We start from the raw sequence: 19,762 nt of genomic DNA, 5'->3' as shown, positions 1-19,762 counted from the left end.
GTGGTTATAGCAACTGACAAGGCTTTATCACACCATATTCACCGAGAAAGGGCGGAACATTAACACTATTATCATATAGCTTACACGATAGTCTATCCAAACTGATGCAGTAAGTGATACAATGCACATGCTGAATAGAACATAGAACATAGTTCCCTCTGGAGTCACCTGAGGTCACTGGGTAGAGTTCACGTTCTATGTCTTCTATCTGGGTCACAGGCAGGGAACAGGTGTTCTTATGGGAGTCAGCCGAGGTCATTGGAACACAACTAAAGTTATTTTTGGATTTTTTAGAACTAGAGCCCTGTTCTGCGGGTGATTATTTGGGTTGTTTAATGTATGGATTGGGATGAATAAATACGCGATTTTGACTCTATTTGTGACATTACGGCGTCATAAGGAATGTGGAATGGAGCCTTCTGATTGGTCAACGTCACCTGGCTATATGATAATTTAGATTATTGTTAACCTTATATATCGTGTGTATCTTAGATGATTGTTAACCTTATATATCGCGTATATCTTAGATCGATGATTGTTAACCTATTAGCAACCATATCTGATATATCATGTATATCTTAGATGGTTGTTAACCTTATATAATATAGCGTGTATATGTCTTAGATGATTGTTAACCTTATATATCGTGTATATGTTAGATGAATGGTAACCTTATATGTCGTGTATATCTTGGATGAATGTTAACCTTACGTAATTCATAGGCTCAGAACTCACACATTGAAAAAGTCCTAACATTTTCAATTGTTTATCTCTATGTATTTATCTGCTTTTAAACCAGGAAGTACAATACTTTTACATTATATTTTTAAGTTTCGTACAATTTCCGTCTTAGTATCTCAGTCTAGTTTATACAGCATTACGTGAATGATCAATTGCCAGTTGCATATATTTCAGCAGTTTTTCTCTTTAACATTCGGATGTTCGTTATTATTTCTTGGCACACCAAGCTAAAGCTACTGGATGCTGCAGCTTTCTCCGCCAAAACACCCGAGATACATACATACATACATACATACATACATACATACATACATACAGACATACATACATGTCCGGCCTCTGCTGTCGTCTACCACATTGCATGCGAGGCATTGTAGAACTTATGCCAATGCATAATCTTGCCAAATACTACAGAACATTTTTATACTTTCATCAACTCCAGTTTGTTTCCGCTCCCGACTGTAGTTGACCTTGAACACGCCGGTTCCTCCGGTTCCTTTCTTCCTCTGCCCTGGTGCAAACCGCGACTCTGTGGCGAGACTTTTCAGTAAGAGAAACTGAAGGACAAAATCTACTCCCTATAGTGTAGTCTGCGTTTATGTGAGATTATCTATCATACTTGCAGCATTTGTTTGCTGTCTTTAGCAACGCTTTATCTGAGATGGTGGAGTTATTTCGTTTTTGTGCTCCTCTTTTTCCTGAAACCAGTGAGTAGAAATTGTACACACATGAGCGCAGGCTTCTCCCCCGTCTTCCATGTTGGGTTAGGGGAGACACAAGTATACAGCTTTCAGTAGACAGCGTTGTGCGACCACATTGTTACCTGGACTGAACCGGACAAATGAATGAACTAAATGTGCCTATACTATGACTGTTTTGTACATGTAAATGTTTGTAACATTATTTGTATATTGTTGTGTTCCACTTGTGTAATTTTTTATGAATGTAGTTTTTATTGTGTGCCCAGGGATACCTGAAAATCAGATCAAGGGATCTGAGATATGCCCTGGTAAAATAAATAAACTTGAACATAAAATAGAGGATGGCAAGTTATGTAGGATTTATAGTTGTTTGTATTTGTATCAGTAGCCCCAAACACCACGCCATACACGTGGACGATCTCTTACCTGACAGTGGGCATGCAACAGTGATGACATCATGCTATCATACTGCTCGGCTAAACGGTGAACCCTTCCTTTGGAACAGTGTTAACAACTCTTCACGGAGCCTACTCTCAAACCTGCGGAGTTGTGTACAAGAGATACGTTTTGAGCCTAGGAATGATGTACAACAGTCATGCTGGGAGGGTTGGGTTTGTACATGCAGGGACTTCCCCTGTGACTTGGCGTTTTGTAGCGCGGCGCTGTGAACCGTTCAACATTTTGTGTTTGTCGCACAATCTTGTATGTAAATAGTACACCAAATCACATTGTATGACTAACGCCGCAGGCCGGCGAAGCTGGTGTTATACCGAAGGGCGGTTGTACCGGCTATACAGATACAGAAGCTGGTGTATTACACTGAAGGGTCGTTATACCGGCTATACAGATACATAAGCTGGTGTGTTACGCCGAATGGCGGTTATACCGGTTATAGAGATACAAAAATATTGATCCATTAAACAAGTTGTGACTTCTTTTACATCGAGTGTGTGTAAACATATATTAACCTTTATACTGTGTCTGCTCTCCGGACCAAGTTCGTTGTGTGCGTTTTGTTACGATTTGTTACGATTGGAGGCTAGGAATCATGTACAACATCCACACTAAAAGGCTGTGTTTGTACCATGAAGTTAAGGTGTTCTTTGCCACCGAGTGTGTGTCAACATAACCTGTGTACTGTGTCTCTCTTCCGTACAATGCTCGATGTGTACAATAGCTACGTCATGAGTCGGCTGACATTTGTACAACATCAATACTGGGAGGATTCCTTTTGTACAAGCAGAGACTTTCACCTGCTTGTTGCGACTACGTTGAATCATGGTATGTCATGTTTTGTCCGAATATGTAAGATTCTCATGTGAGATAAAATAGTTTTCATGACCTATTGAAACAGTCAGAATTCTGATAAATATTGCTGATTTTTTCCCTTAAATTAGGCTCAGCAAAGGGGAAACAAAGTTTAACGTATTATTTAAAACCAAACCATTTCCTTGCAGCTGACCTTTTCAAGACCTTTCAAAGAAAATTTGTTGGAAGGATAACTGGTCAAAATGTGGTCAAATGTTTCTGTCCAGTATTTTTCTTATACGTGTCATGTACCTGAAGTCTGTTCCCACTAGCGCTATTGTGCCACCTATATGGCAAGAGAGGATGGCAGGGTCAACCATTTATATCCACAAAATTATATCCACCACCATTTAACATGACAAGCCCCAAACACCACGTCTTGCACTTTTTTTACTTGACATTGGGCAGTGATGACATCATGTTATTATGCCGCACGGCAAAACGGTGAAACCTTCCATAGCAAGAGTGTAAACATGATCTTTTCGCCGCGCTTAGTTTTGAGCCTGTGTAGTTGTGTACAAGAGCTATGCTTGAGGCTGGATCTCATGTACAACAGTCATGCTGGGAGGGTTGGGTTTGTACTTCAAGGGACTTTCCCCTATTCTAATTCTAATCGTACGGTCGTACCACTTTCTTCGGGAAGGGTGGCTAAAGTTTGATGAATATAAATGCTTAATCCTGTGGCGCACATTATGATTTGGTCATCAATTTCAGTTTTACGACTGTTTTTATAACATTTTTAATGACATTTGTATTTGAAAACCATTTCCAAATGCCTGGAACCACAACAATGTGATTGCATGTACCCCTGCGTTGTGGACTTTCCTAACTCCGTCCAACTTGTACAAATTACTCCGATCACCTTCCGTCACAGCACAACTACTACTTATTATCGAGTCAGGGAACAGGTACGGTAGTAAGCTACAGCATGAGTTTTTTGCGAATCATTCGACTCGGAATACAACTCTGGGACATTTATAAGAACTACAAGAGCCTGAACACCAAGCCTAAGACAGGTAAGATTGTTTTTCTATGCACATGTCTACACGTATAGTTACCTCTTCTTCGAGTTGCAATCCCGGGGGCAGTGGTAGAATTTCACTAACTGTCATAAATATTAAGGACCATTTACTTGTGATTATTACAAACTGGAGTCTTTGTGACATAATCCTCCAACAGAATATTGCTGCCTGAAATGTTTTTGCCATGCGACTCATTTGTTCAAAGCTTGATTGATAATATCGGAAGAGCAGAAGCATTTTCAACTATCACATGTTAATCGGTCAATGTTAACATGTCATATAGACGTTGCTCACATTAAAAAATATACAGTAGCATGTAGGTATGATTATATATTGAAGAAGACATATGAAGCCAATTCAGTTTAGTGCGCGATCTTCAGTTTTTACGAGGCCGTCTTAAGTCGTGTGTTCACTGCTCATTTGTGCCAGGAATACGTAATGGAGACTTGAATGTTTAGCTTAACAAAATCCGTAAAAGTACACTCTGTATGTGTAACTCTGATATGAAATTGACCAACGATGACCATAAAACGGAACAGCTGAAAAGCTAGTCTGACATCAGGTTGGTCGCGCTAAGTACAAGCCATTGCCTCCATGGCTGTCTGTTGTACGTAAATATTCAATAAGGCATGTTTCATTTTAGTCTGAATGACTGAGTGCATCCTGTGCATTCATGTTAGAAACAAGTAATTGCCACAACATTTAGTGCCTTAACGAACTACGTGAAACTACTTTGTATGTAAACGTCTGATATAAAAACTACCAAAGCTAAGATAGGTAAAAAGCGGAACGAGACAAAAAGCGGACAAGCTTGGTACAAACCATAGCTTCCGCGGCTGACTGTTGTACGAGAATAACCCGTGGCCATACTGAATGCTTTACTGCGTAAATAAAGACCTTTGTGCCCAACAATAGCCAGCAGGTAGAGTTACCACTTAAGTTACGTGAGTCAGTGGCAAAAGTAAGATTTCTTTCTAGGGAGGCTTGGATGTCAACCATGAACAATATCTATGTACGCACACACCGTTGTTTATGTCGTAGTTATAAGCCAACAATTACATGTCACCGAACTCTATTTCAGAGGACGAATCTCAACCCCCTCCCACACAAGTGGACGAACCCGAGTACAGTAATGGTGGACGTACAATATCTTGGGGTTGTGTCAACCGGACCTACCATGTAACAGGCGACAAAGGTACGCATTTTGTTTTGACACAAGCTAAATGTATAATATTTCTAGCACTTGAGCGTCTGTTTGATGACGTGAAATTCAAAAGCATTACACAGATGGTTTGAAGCCATTTCAAGTGTAACTCTTAACGGTACAGGCTAACACTGCTACTAAGTCGAGTTTTTATCCTGGATACTTCAGAGTCTGTGGCGACAGGTGGACGTGATGACCAGGCTGGTACCAATGACACAGGACTGAAGATCTATGTGGCCTGTGTTGTAGAGAACTATCACGTCACCACAGACAGAACAACTTGATATGATAGGCACACAACAGGACCGGGAGGGGGGTGGGGCAGCAACAACAAAGACAATCAACAAGAACTACTGCTGCTGTTATGTGTAACTGGATTTTATATGATCACTTACTTGAACAGAATACAACATGTACGACACCATTGCACCTGCTTGGCGTTCTTAAATGACATGTAATAATAGACTGCTTGCATTGTATTACTATCATGGCTGTAGCATTCTTTATAGTGGTTTACAACGTTCCAGAATGACATAACATAAAATAGGACGTTGATGTCTATGATTAAGATTCACAGATATGTATTACGTTCAAGAGTATAGCTGTCATTGCAGTACAACACTGAAATGCTGTCAGGTCATTTTTGGACACATTAAAGCATTAGTAGATTTCAGATCTGACGAAATACTTAATTAGACTTATTCACTTTGTTTACGAGTAGAAAGGCAAAGCTATCTCCTTTTTAACTAAATTTTCCATGAAATGTACAAATGTGGGAGTTCACAAAGACATTGTATAGCCATCTACAAGTAGTTTATTGCAGATCAAAGTATTCTACAATAGGCAAAAGATTGTAAAAAATTACTGTGAATTAATATTTGGTCATTCACAACAGTTGGGACGTATGCATGTCATAAAGCAAACTCGAACTCCTGGTACATGGTGTTAATTACTCATTACAAATCTAAAATACTAAAGAAAAATGATCACTCCTGATCAAGTTTGTCTTTACTGGAAACAACTAACTTTATTTCACATGGATAACTTACATTACATTACAAACATACGTGAAACCCTATGGTTACTCACCTATTCTCTATGCAATCTGCAAATCCAGAAAATAAAGCATCCTTATCATTCCCAAACTGAACTTTAAGTCCTAAATAGTCTGTTTAGCCATAGTTATGTCTTTCATGTTCACAGATATAATTTATCCATCGTACGTCTGTCCATACCAACATGGCCGCTTGAATGGTTCGCTTCCGAGGCAGGGTGTCGAACAAAACTGGTCCACAGAGTGAATCAAACCCTCTCTACTGTACCCTGTTCCAACAGTCGGGTTCTTCACCACTTCTGCCACAACGTCAATAGTTTAGCGCGTATAAAAAGTCCCATTTTGGCGCAGGAAATTCCCAAAAGGCCACAGAAACTCTTTCACTTTCTACTGACACGTACGACGTGCCCCCGCCATGACCTGGTATCCTAGCGACCAGTGACGTCAGAGGCAGGTGCCCGAGGTCACACAGATAGTAAACAAAGAGGTCAGGTACTGGTGTACTGCACCTGAATGCTGTCGTCTTAATAGAAGATGCCACTTTTGAGAACTCTCATAATGCCTTATCTAGATATCAACTTTGATCCATGCTTTTAATACATTGTTATGTATATGTAATTTATGTGATAGAGCATATTAAAACATATTTACTGAACAACAACTTCCATAATGGCATATACATGTATTGAGATATGTGCTTGTATCTAGCGATGATGAGGCATTGGAAATACTAACGGGCTGGGAGGAAACTGTTCGTTTGTGGTCCCGACTCCTGTAGGTGCCTGACGAACCGTTGGAGTCACCTGGGATGGTACAGGAGTCCCTAGGCTCGCTGCTGTGGGGATCTGTGGTGTCGTGTGTGGGAGTCCCCCTGTTGTCACGGTTGTTGATCCTAACAGGGAATAGTTTTATAGTTGATATACGAACATCCCAAAGACTGACTTAAAAATTTCATAGACCAATGCTGGTTCACTTCAAATATTGAATGAAATAGGTCACAATACCGAAGACTGTTGTTATGGAATGTGAAACAATAGGTTGGCAAGATAAATACCAAATAAACTTAACACACCTCTTGTACCAGCCAGTACCAACAATCAGTGTATGTAGAGTCATATGTATAGAATTGTTGTAGGAAGGCAGAGACAAAGAAAATATTGGCAAAGTCTGTCAAACAGCTTCTGACAAAGGTATGGATGTTCCAAACCAACTACAGGTACCAACCTTGCATTTGAAATGTTGGCAGGGCAGCAGGTAGGCTCAGTGATGCTGTTCTGTCGGGAAGTCCAAAGGAATTGAAATTGTCCACACCTGTAGGCACTTGACGAACAGCAAATGTTGTTTGAGTTGTTTGCGGTACCAGAAGTTCAAGAGGCATGTTGGATCTGTACAAGTAGTGAAAACCTGTCTGCGATTCTGTTGGAGTTGTTTCTGGTGCTAGCTGTACAGGAGTCCCTGTGTTGTGTGGTGATGCAGGGAAAGAGTTGTGTAGATCTGGATGTGTTGCTGACTGCTGTGCCAGAAGTTCAAGATTCCCTGTGTTTGGTCGGGCAGGGGTAGATGTTGCTCTGTTTGGTAATACCACATGTACAGGAGTCCCTGTGTTGTGTGGTATGTTTGTTGTTCTGGGTAGACGTCCTTCTGTTGTGACTGCTGTCTCTGGAGAAACAAAAACACATTTTTGCAAGTGACTTCAACTGGAAAAGGAATCCATACATTTTATTACATACGTACACACATAGTTACATTCATATCCTTGTTCAAGATATGTTATGCCCTCCTTCAGTGAATATTTATCATGGTAAAATCCAAATTGATATTTGAAAAAGGACCAAAATTGGAAACGTCCACTGCTTCATTTTATGTAAGTATAGCATTAATTATGTTGGGTGCTGTGATAAGTACAAATTACACCATGACACCAAGCGGGCGAAATGAAGCAATACACAACTACAACTACATACTAGGCAAGATTCGTGTGTAGCAGATAGCAGACTGTTAATGATTTGTGAATAGAAATTGTGTTGAGGAGTTCCTATGAACAATACCATAGATATACGGATTGAAGCTCAATTTGGTACTTTGTATGTATACTAACTAAATGGACTGCTTACCTAGTGGTGTTGAAGATGCCGACGGTAAAGAGGCAGTAGAACTGGAATGTTGCTGTTTGCCCTGCTGTGCCTCTTTGTTCTTCTTCCTTCTCTTACTGACTGATCTGGTGCTGCTCCCTGGCCTTCCGTTTACGTCATGGCTCTCTCCAGTCGATCCTGTGCTGCCCTCTCTGTCCGAATTCTTTCGGCGTCTGTCCATTGTTAAACCTGTACAGATAGATATATATCAAGATAGCAATAGAACTGAATTCTACAACTTTTTCGACATGGCTGCCCCCGAACCGTGTAAGCCTGCATGAGAGGAATCTTACATAAAAAAGTAATGTAACACAATTCAAATGTAGAACTGAGAGGTATCGCTAGACTACACTGCCTTTCCTGGTTGATCTACTTAATGAAACATGACATGTACAGGTGTTGCCCATCTACCATGATTACCTGCTAGATTGATGTATATATACGTTTTAATACATTAATGAAATGGTTTTAATATGTGCAGGCCTAACGTAAGGCATTTTAAGTTGTATTGTGTGTAAATATTATCTCTTTGAATGCCACACTATGATTGAGCTAAAAAGCTGCCACTGTATGGTCGTTTTGAGTCGCCACAATAAACCATTGATAATAGTAATAATTGATAATATAATGATAATAGCTATCAAATGGCACCTCAATCACTATACATAGTTTGCTAATGACAACCCACTGAGCCAACTAGTTATAGTTAGATCATAGATGGATTGTATTTGTATTTTTGCTATGTTAACAGAAATGCTTCATGACCAATGTAGGAGATGGCTGGCTCACATTGTGCTGCTTTCCGCTGATGTTCTGCTGCTTTCAGCTGATTCTCGATGTAGCCCCCGAACGTCTCGTCCTTTACCAGATCCTTCTGGGACCCGAACGCTCGAATCCTTCCATTGTAGAGAGTAACCATCAAAGCCTCCACACCAATTTCGTCAAGCTCCTTGGACTAAAAGTAACAACAAAGCTCCAATTGTATTTTATATACATGTACTTTCCAAATGATAATGCTTGGACGCAATTCTTCTATATTGGGCAAACTTTTAGTAGATAAATGCATCATTCTGTTGACATTTTAATCTATTTTCCATGTACATATGTTGAGAAGTTAATGATATCAACAAATACTGCGTTTACTGGGTGGAACCTACATACTAATACCTTTTTCAGATACAAATAAGGGATAACAAAGGAATGGATCGTAAGCATCTGTCAACTTGACTCAAAGGATGTCTATGGCATTTTACGTAACTCCTTTGAATGACTACTCTTTAAAATCCTTCAAGTGTCCAGAAACATGTTCGTATTCTTACACTCACCAGTTTTTCGAGCTGTTTCAGCTTTTTCGCCACTTCGGACCAAGTTTTCACTTTCGTCTCTTTGCCCCTTCTCCTCTCTGCTGCTTTGTTGTATCCCTCCTTTTCCTCGTCAGTCAGGTTCTTCCAGCTCTCACCGATTTCCCTATTGGCACCGGCAAGGGAGAATTCTTGGTTGGCTGAAGGAAAATGCAAGATGAAGAAGTGTTAGATACCGTTTACGTAGTACAATACACGGTACTTCAGTGGATGTCCATAAAGTTGATGTTTCGAATATTTTTCGTAAGCGATACTAACTCCGTATCTAAAATGTACCTACAGTATGCTATGGTAAGACAGTCACAAAACATGCAGTTAGTTAAATACTAGAAAAATACGTTTTGGTGAACTTGGCAAACATTTGAAAAGAGAATTCATGAAATTATTATGTGAACTTCATTGACATAATATAGACACAGGAAGCATTATTATGCTTAAGAGGAAAACATATTGTTTATGCTCTGTTTCGTCTTTTTCTTCTCCAAACACATCAGATCAATGGCATGAAACAGACGTCTGTCACCATGGTAACTAGTGCTGTAGCAGACACTATGTGGCGTTCGGTTACATTTTGTAGCAGGGCAGAGTTGACGAGTCTGGTCATTATATACATGCATATAGAGAGACACCATGTGAAGATAAACTTTTACCGGTCCATTTACTACAACTGAAGTATTCGAGAGGATAATAAAATGATCGACTGAATGTTGCTATTGTAATAGTTAAACATTTTCGTAAACAATTATAACTGCCGTTTCAACTCACCCCTTTTCCTTGGTAGCTGTTCCCTGTAGTACTCGTGATATCCCGTGATCCTCCTCTTCCTCTCCATCGTGTCTGGCGGCGGTCTCCTCTTACTGCCGCCTTTACTCTTACGGTAGTTACCGATGAAGTTCTGAAAGGACAATAACTTGATTCATCTATTGTCTTGTACGTAGGTCAATTTTGTTGTACCCACGTATCTGTCTGCATGTCTACATGTAGATGACTACCTTACGAAAGTCGCTGCATTTTTTTGTTGTCTATAAATTTCTCTATGAGACACGGTATAGAGGTATAGACGCGGAACAGGCACTATCGAACCACTGAAAATCATATTTGACATGTTTGACCAAACTTGATGATAACTCGATACAACCAAATCAGAGGATGTCCCCTCCTAGTCTCGACACTGGAACCTGACATAAGATACTGTCAGACCCGGTATGGGACTGAGGATAGACGGTTTGTGGGGGGGGGGGTTCTACAGACATAGGGGTTGGACTAGATGTATGATATCCTGTTTGATATATATTGCCGCCAATAGTAGATGGGGATTGGGGAAGAAGAGTAACTGTCATGGAAATACACAACAACATGAAGCCCCATGAGGGCCTTGTTCAGTATCCTATAGATGTAGAAACAATGTTTATTAACCATCCATGTATAATTATGACTAACATCGACTATAGTGGTCGACCTCAGTAAGCTATCTTGTCAATAGGAATGTAAGACGTGTAATATGTTTGATAATACCATGACTTGGTCAACTGTTTTCCCGCTCTCCTTAGCTGCTTCTTGTATCAACGGGTGATCCTTCCTCGCCTCAGTCATTCCTCTTTCTTCATAGAACCGGACGAGTACAGGATCGTATTCCTTCTTACGTGTCGAGACTTCCTGTAAACACGCACACGTGAAAGTGAGTTAAGTTTGGTATGAGGGCGGTTCTACAAAGATCATTTCTGACACACTTCTGGTCATTGTAGTAGGCTGAAATTGGACATGTATATTTATACAAGTACATATCTCTATGGATAGATAACATGTCTTCCAACTGCACTCGTAGCTAAATGGTTCTACGCAATTCTGATGTTAGTCATAATGCATATCTCTCCAGCCTGCCAAGAAGAATACAGCAATTCAAATACTAGCATGCCTAACGTTACCAGGGGAACTAAAACAAACAACTTTATATCATCCCCAACTTGTAGTAAATAATATTATCAGCAGTTGTTTGTGAACCGAAGTGTTTGACAAGAAATTTACAGTCATCTCAATCATATTCTTTAGACATAATGCTTTATGATTTTGCATCACGTAAGTTTGGAAGCGACTCACATTATTTTGTTGTCGGAGAAGCTTCAGTATTTCCTTTCTACCACGAGTAATTCGGTCTTTGTTGTCCGGATGAGCGTCACTGGTGTCCTCATCTGCAGCGATGTCCTCCGCCGTTAGACCATGCTGGGAATAAACATGCTGTCAATTATGCTATGAATGTTGAAGTATCGGAAATAAACACGACTGAATGAGTATGAAGCATATAAAACACATACAGCAGGTACAGCAGCAAAGCTCATGTCTACAAAGACATTGGTTTGTAGATGTTTATGTGATGCGATGCAGGAATATCAGAACACATCGTGATTTGTGTTTTTATTCCAACAACAGCTTCCTCTTTGCCTCGGGCAGTAATGTATGTATTTAAGAGGATCATCATTTTAAAAAAGTCTTACTTTTGATATTTTTCTCCCAAAAGAAGTAATGCCAATATTGTATTTCTGGATTGGTGGTCAGTTAGAAGACGAAGAATCGACTGACCTTGTTCCTGAGACCGGCATCAGCCCCGTGCTGCAGCAGTATTTCCGCACACTTGGGGTGGCCCTGTGTAGCTGCGTCATGGAGGGGTGTGTCTTCCTGTTGTGGCATCAACAGTGAAATTGTTTCATCTTTAGTATGATCAAATAGCAACCCTTATAAATGTATATTAGTGACTCCAAGCTCGCTTGAAACCATTTCCTAACTTTACCTTTATACCGATTGTTTTGAATAATTGATAATAACGGTAGCACTATGATTTAAAGCTGACATTTTTGCACAGTATTTTTCAATTTAGTGTCTTAATCAGGTCATCGACCACTGGCTTTTTTTGCCATGCGATGGCGTAGTTACTTCCGCATTCGTTGCGTTTTGCTGCGGTGTCATGCGTTGCACGAAAATAGCCCCAAATTGTACATATACAGAGCACCATATGCATAATAATGTATGTGCAACCCATGCTTTATGACACCAAAAAATGTATGATATATTCCGACAGTTGATGATATGCTGTATAGTCCCATGCGTTCCTATCCGTACCAGCTTCATGTTGGCAACAATTTAAATTGTAGTCAGCAAATAAACCACTAAGTAAGAAGATTGAGAAGATGATGTCAAATCTTACAAGATGATACAGAAATATTTCTTGTTTTACAGCAATCAGTCTACCTACCCAATAGTTCCGTGCGTTCACATCTGCACCAGCTGTCAGTAAAACTGACACAGTTTCATGTTGGCCATTATGGGCTGCCCGGTGCAGGGGAGAGTCTTGCTGTAAAACACATCAGATGGTCTTCAGCATGACCACAGGTCAGACAAATGTCCAGATATTTTGTTGACAATTCTATCGGAATTCAGCAAGTAAACTGCTATAGAGCTATACAAATATGCACATCGTATAGTGTTGTGTGTTGGTGAAATTTGTGTGTTATATTTTAAACAGCAAATGCTATGTACACAATGAATACCAAATCTTACAAAATAAAAATAAAAAATGTCTTGTATCACAGCAATAAGTCTACCTACCACATCGCCCCGTGCGTTCACATCTGCACCAGCTGCCAGTAAAACTGATACAGTTTCATGGCTGCCACTCCTGGCTGCCCAGTGCAGGGGAGACTCTTGCTGTAAAAAAAAAGATCAGATGGTCTTCAGCATGACAACAGGACGGACAAATGTGCAGTTATTTTGTTGACAATTCTAACGGAATTCAGCAAGTAAACTGCTATAAAGCTGAAGATAGTTGTCAATCCCATAAGAGACATAAAAATGTTTCTGCGTCACAGCAATCCGTCTACCTACGTCATCGTCCCGTGCGTCCACATCTGAACCAGCTGTCAGTAAAACTGATACAGTTTTATGGTGGCCATTCAGGGCTGTCAGGTGCAGGGGAGAGATTTGCTGTATTAAAATAGATCAAATGGTCTTCAGCATGACAACAGGTCAGACAAATGTGCGGTTATGTTGTTGACAATTCTAACGGAGTTCAGCAAGTAAACTGCTATACAGCTGAAGATAGATGTCAAATTCCATAAGAGATATAAAAAATGTTTCTGCGTCACAGCAGTCAGTCTACCTACCCCAACGTCCCGTGCGTTCACATCTGCACCAGCTGTCATTAAAACTGATACAGTTTCATGGTGGCCACTTCCGGCTGCCCGGTGCAGGGGAGACTCTTGCTGTAAAATAGATCAGATGACCTTCAGCATGACGACAGGTCGGACGAATGTGCAGTTATTTTGTTGACAATTCTAACGGAATTCAGCAAGTAAACTGCTATACAACTGAAGATAGATGTCAAATCCCATAAGAGACATAAAAATGTTTCTGCGTCACAGCAATCCGTCTACCTACGTCATCGTCCCGTGCGTTCACAAATGCACCAGCTGTCAGTAAGACTGATACAGTTTCATGGTGACCATTCTCGGCTGCCAGGTGCAGGGGAGAGGCTTGCTGTATTAAAATAGATCAAATGGTCTTCAGCATGACAACAGGTCAGACAAATGTGCAGGTATTTTTTTGACAATTCTAACGGAATTTACCAAGTAAACTGCTATACAGCTGAAGATAGATGTCAAATCCCATAAGAGATATAAAATGTTTCTGCGTCACAGCAGTCAGTCTACCTACTTCATCGTCCCGTGCGTTCACATCTGCACCAGCTGTCAGTAAAGCCGATACAGTTTCATGGTGGCCACTCCCGGCTGCCCGGTGCAGAGGAGTCATTTGCTGTAAAACACATCAAAAAGTCTTCAGTATTGCAACGTAACGGACAAATATGCAATTTGTATATTGTTGTGTGTTTGGTGATATTTTTGTGTTGGTTATACCTTAAACAGCAAATGCTATATAGAAGATAAATGTCAAATCGTGTAAAATGACACAAAAATATTTCTTGTATCACTGCAGTCAGTCCACCTACTTCAACGTCCGGTGCGTTTAAGCCGTTTTCGCCTCCTGCCTCTTGATTTTCATAGTACAGCCTTAACTGTTTCATCACCATATATAAGCAAAATGACGAAAGACATGGTAACAAACCGAAATGCCAGCAGCAGCATTAGGGTTGACTCCCTCCGCTAACAGCTGCTTCACTCTGTCCGTGTTTCCTTCCTCTGCAGCCTTCCGCAGCGCCTATAGCGGCGGCAGACAGGAACAGGAGAAACAACTGTCAACACTCAGTCAATCAGAACAACACTCAGCATGTGAGAAGATTTAACACCTATCCCTTCATTTATCCGACATACTGATATTTCACTTCCTTTCATGTCTCAGTGTAAAGTAACTGTTATAGATATAAAAAGATATATAATTTATCCTCCTCTATTTGTGCATAGCTCACATATGTTTATTGTTTATTTCAGGCTCAACGGCCCATAGTATACAGACACCTAACATGACACATGTGAAACAAGAGTTCCACGATCTCATACATTCGCCAAATGATGTTAACCCTTGTGGTGGACGAATTACACAAAATTTCTAATCATTGATTTTGAGCCTCATTTGCATGGATCATATCAGTTGATCATATTCTCCACCCAATGACAGCCTTATCTTAACAAAAAGGCTACTATAGCATTTCCTCATAAATTATGCAAATGAGGACATGATTTGAATAAATTATGTTTATTGATGTTCACCTTCACTTAACTTCAAAATGTGGCAACTATGAAATTCCCAGCAGTTCAACTATCAAATTATAAAAATATGTCATTAATTATGCAAATTAGGTCCTCATTTACATAATCTATATCCTCAGATGTTTTTCTCGTTCTCAAGTAGATGTCAAGTGTTTCATAGTTCTATTATCGAAGCAGATTTATAGAATTTCCTCATTAATTATGCAAATTAGCTCCTGGTTTGCATAATTGTCATCTGATTATGTCAAGCATCATTTCAACTACCTACATACCAAAAATTACGACAATCCGTCAACCGGTTTTTTAGTTATCCTCCTTCGAAAAATTTTTAACAAATGCACCTGCAGTTCCAGAACAAGGCGCTAGGGGACCCAAACTCAAGTCACTTCTTCCCTATCCCAAGAACTATCTGCCATTAAAGATTCATGACCCTAGCATGTCCAGATCACGAGATATCAAAACCGGAAATTCTGCTGCAGTACCTTGGAAAGCCGCCAGGGGGCCCAAAATCTAATCATTTCTAGGTCTTATGAAGACCTACCCACCTACCAAGTTCCATGCCAATCCATCCACTGCTTCTTGAGTTATCTTTTTAAACCACAAACACACACACACACACAGACAAACGCTACTGAAAACATAACTTTCTTGGCGAAGGTAAAAGACCCATCAAAGTTTGTACAGATAGACGTAAAAAAGACTACCGAGCTGTCCTGCCGCAAGGAGGCCACCTTACGGTGGACGGACCATCTACATCAGGCTAGAGGAAAAGGCCTGTTATAGATATACACCACTATATGCACTGTGGGGCTTGTCTGTGTGTAACATTACTTCTATCTTTATAATGTTTTCTTTACGCTACCTTCTCGTCTTCATCCTCATCCTCCGAACTCGACACTTCAGACCCGGCCTCCTCTGACCCGGACTCCTCGTCTTCCTCCATTGTCTCCTGCTCTCTTCCGTCCATGCCTGGTCTGACCCTACAGATACACACCACCTGCCAAGTGACGCCTGTCGTAACTAAGACTAGATGGATCTAGTGCTTTCCTGTAGCGCAAACACACAAATATATCATTTCTCTCCATATATACAATATTATGGTAGTGTATCATGTACCGAGCATCATGTACAGCGCGCTCAGGTTTACCCAGGATATACCTGATTAACAAATTATCATGGCCGCTAAAGCGTTTCCGAACACTGTAAATCAAACTGTACCAACAAAGGAGCGATAATTTCACAGCCATACAGACACAGCGTCAATACTTTCTAATTCATTCTACATGAACAGTTTATCTGTGCGCTAAAGGGCTGTGGTAAAAGTTTCTTTAGTTTTTGTACTTCAGGCGCTGCTACATCTGGCAGGTGAACCGTTATGCACCTGTTACTTCCGGGTTTACCTGAACTTTTCCACAAGTGCCTTGGGAGAGGTTGACGACCCTTTCCCAGTCTTTAAGGTCTCTGCAGGGCTCTTAGACTCTCCAGGAACCGAAGGATGTTAGTTCTGACGTCACAAAACGTACAGGTGAGTTCTCAGAGAAACTTCACACCCTAACCGTTGTCTACCTACCTAGCTAAGGAGTCCCCTCTCTTCAAGCAGGCCACCTGTCCATGGTGACCACTTTCTCTCGGTCCCCAAAATTTTCCCCAATGACACAAGTATTAAGCAACCTGTCCAAGGTGACCACCTGGCCAACGCGACAGCGACCACCCTGAATTGGGTCCGCTCAAGGCCTGATACCTGCCCATGGTGACCGCATCATTTTCGTTGATGTTGATTATTGATGATAACTAATGAAAAATCATGGAGAAACCAGCCAGTTTGCCTTGATTACTGGATGATGCTTTTGTTCGATGTAAATCGTTCCATGTGCCAATCTCCCCAAATGCATTTACAGCATTTGACATTATAACTCTTCAAGGAGACCACCTGTGCAAGGTGGCCACTTTTCTTTGGTCGCCTGGGTGGCCGGCACCGACTAATTCTTGGCCCCGAGTAATAAGAACGCGCGGCAGTTTCGGCAGTACATTCCTTATTCACAATCATGACCTCTAAAGCGTTTCTAAATACTGCGGATCAAACTGTGCCAACAAAGGAGCGAAAATGTCCATTTAGTTACCATCATAGCCATCAACACTTAGCGTCAATACTGTCTAATTAATAAATAAACAACAGTCTATCTGTGTGGTAGAAAGATATGTTCTTATGCTCAAATGTCTGTCTTGGTAGTCCATACCTTGCTAATGTTGATAAGGGCGGCACCTCACAATCTTGTTTTGACGTGGGTCAGAGTGCACCTTGAGTTTACCAACCTCGATTCGTTTGTACAATGATTAACACGTCACGCGGACGTGCCGAGGGGACGGTGTGACCTTAGGTCATTACACTGTGAGGTGTTTGCTATAAATAATCTTTCCATAGTGGTCAGTGATGAGATGGCGAATCTAAGCATTTTTACAATTTTTCCAAACACAATGTAGTATAAAAACTATAGAATGATTGTAGTTCAAACTTTTCAACTGCTCTGCGAATATGTATGTTAATAAGAAGTCGTAAACTCCCTCCATTTTTTTAACGATAACCAGTACTAGTAAAACATCGGTTTGTAACTTTGTTACTTTCCTAATCAACAAAATTACTTTTCAAAAATCAATGTTTCACTTGTCATGAAACGGACTATCTCTCCAACCGTAAAGTTGCAGACATTTCTGAAAAGTAAAGTAGTTTCTGTCATTTGACAAGAAAATGGCGGCATGGCTGTGCCACGTATACAACATTCCTTACCTGCGGTGTAAACTCTAACAGACGTGGAGCGTGTTGGAAAACTCACCTGAGTGAAGTAACCTGCAGACTCGTACCTTTAGATGGTGCAATAAACAAGCCTGGTTATATAAAACAGGCTCAGTTGTCTCAGGTGTCACTGGTCTGCTGACGAGTGAAGTACATGTACCAGACTAGTCAATATGGCGGCTGGTTAGTTGTTGAACTTTGATCACCTGCCGACCGTTAGATCGGTGGTGTGACGCAGTTTGTATTTACTAACACTGAACATCAAAGGTGGTCCCGAAAATACTCATAATTTGTCAGTTGGCTCAATTAAATGATAGGACATCCCCAGACTTTTGGGTTTTGCGTTTGTCTGTATATAATGATCATGTGGGTCAGGAAGTACTTTCATATTATTTCTTATCTAAGCTATATATTATCTAACTTTACGTGAATAACCAGTTACCAAGTTGAACTCAAAATATTTAGGAAGCAGTTTTTTTCCTTTAAAGTGCTCGTACGTGTTTCCCGGTACACCCAGCTACAGCTCTAGGATTCTGCCTTTTACTCCACCGAAGACACACAAGGCTTAATAACCCCCCTGTACAACAATGGACTGATCCAAGTGACGTCAGGAGATCAGTTTTTCCTTTCTACAGTGTAGTCATGCTAGGCGCTGTGTGCAGTTGGCGGGGCCGGGCGCGTTTGGAGGCCGAGGGAGCGGCTTGAGTGGGCCTGAGTGGGATGAAGAGGATAACGGGTTCTGTGAGCGGGTGTACCGGGGCCTGGCTGGCTGTTCTGGCGGCGGTTTGGGCGGTGTGTCCCGCGCAGGAAGGTGAAACGGCACCGTGTGTGTATGAATGTATGTGTTATAAGCGGTGTACGCAAATGCTTAATGTTTATGTGCTGAAATTCAAATGGGGTCACCCGGTAGGGTGGGGGGTGTCTGTTTCCCGTGACACTGTTTAAATGAGGCTCTGCCACGGAAGTAGTTAAAATTGTGTGTAAGTCAAAATTTACGGTACATTATCGTCTAGAAGTTGTCTAGAAAACGAAACCGACAAAACGAAGTGCCTCCATCTTGGATGACCGAACCAGAAACTATTTTCTGTCTTGTCGAGCCATACAGATCTGTCATTTTCTCTTTGATTGTTCACATTTTTAAGGTGTGAGGCCCTTACCTGTTCTACTCAAGTAACAACAAGCGATGACTCGATGGAGATATTTGGCTGATAACATGAAAAACGATTCATATTATATATTCTATTTGTATTCAAGGACATTGATTTGGCCGAGGCACTTTCCTAGATATGGACTATCCAGAACCGTGCCTGAGCATTTGCCGTCCATACTGTGTGTACAACAGACTGTTTTGCTGTTTTTTGACCATACATGTATTGTAATAATTATCTGGTGTCTCTCGGACCAGGTAGACCTTTTTTGATAGTCAAATATGATACGCAAGAAGGGCTTCAAGGGAACGCTACATCGGAGAATATCCTGATTGTAAATTGTCATTTCAATCAGAATCAAGTCAAAACATGACCATATTTTGCCAGGCAGGTTGCACTTTTGTTTTTAACATCTACATGATGAAAGCGAGAACTATTTTGGTTGTGCAAGAGTTCCAATATAAGGTAGTGTTTTTTTGTCTTCTTTACAAAGTCACATTATTGTGAATGTCAATAAGTAAAAGAGAGGGAAGCTATTGATGAAGAAAAGTTCTCTGCAATATATAGTCGATACTTTACTTGTGTG

At 40.7% G+C, this 19,762-nt stretch overlaps 2 protein-coding genes across 2 annotated transcripts in view; both read right to left on the bottom strand.

Annotated features, from left to right (window-relative positions):
- LOC109475716 overlaps positions 1–14,044 on the bottom strand; it is a 67,879-nt gene extending 53,835 nt beyond the window's left edge. The window contains exons 1-7 of the mRNA XM_019776479.1: positions 13,952–14,044; positions 13,678–13,776; positions 13,400–13,498; positions 13,124–13,222; positions 12,771–12,869; positions 12,101–12,196; positions 11,621–11,743 (exon numbers count right to left, since the gene is read on the bottom strand). Coding sequence (XP_019632038.1) covers positions 11,621–11,743; positions 12,101–12,196; positions 12,771–12,869; positions 13,124–13,222; positions 13,400–13,498; positions 13,678–13,716 — 555 coding nt within the window. The 5' untranslated portion in view covers positions 13,717–13,776; positions 13,952–14,044. The remainder of the gene's footprint in view (positions 1–11,620; positions 11,744–12,100; positions 12,197–12,770; positions 12,870–13,123; positions 13,223–13,399; positions 13,499–13,677; positions 13,777–13,951) is intronic.
- Positions 14,045–14,125: 81 nt separating this feature from the next.
- Positions 14,126–16,421, bottom strand: LOC109475710 (ankyrin repeat domain-containing protein 49-like). The gene is made up of 3 exons (XM_019776474.1): positions 16,100–16,421; positions 14,636–14,728; positions 14,126–14,326 (listed from the first exon to the last, which is right to left on the bottom strand). Exons 1-3 carry the CDS (start codon positions 16,202–16,204, stop codon positions 14,126–14,128), a joined length of 399 nt encoding a protein of 132 aa, XP_019632033.1. The 5' UTR covers positions 16,205–16,421.
- Between the last annotated feature and the right edge of the window lie 3,341 nt (positions 16,422–19,762).

This window comes from Branchiostoma belcheri, unplaced genomic scaffold, assembly GCF_001625305.1.
Source record: "Branchiostoma belcheri isolate BF01 breed outbred unplaced genomic scaffold, Haploidv18h27 scaffold345, whole genome shotgun sequence".
Taxonomy (NCBI): Eukaryota; Metazoa; Chordata; class Leptocardii; order Amphioxiformes; family Branchiostomatidae; genus Branchiostoma; species Branchiostoma belcheri.
Note: the sequence above shows the minus strand (reverse complement) of the source record. Positions and strands in the feature narration are given on the sequence as shown.

Bases quoted from the DNA above. Each gene is read 5' to 3' on its own strand.
- LOC109475710 (XM_019776474.1), bottom strand. From the start codon at position 16,204: ATGGACGGAAGAGAGCAGGAGACAATGGAGGAAGACGAGGAGTCCGGG. The intron at 14,729-16,099 runs GTAGCGTAAAGA...CCGCCGCTATAG, and splicing joins ATGAGGATGAAGACGAGAAG to GCGCTGCGGAAGGCTGCAGA. The intron at 14,327-14,635 runs GTTTGTTACCAT...TGTGTTTTACAG, and splicing joins ATGCTGCTGCTGGCATTTCG to CAAATGACTCCTCTGCACCG.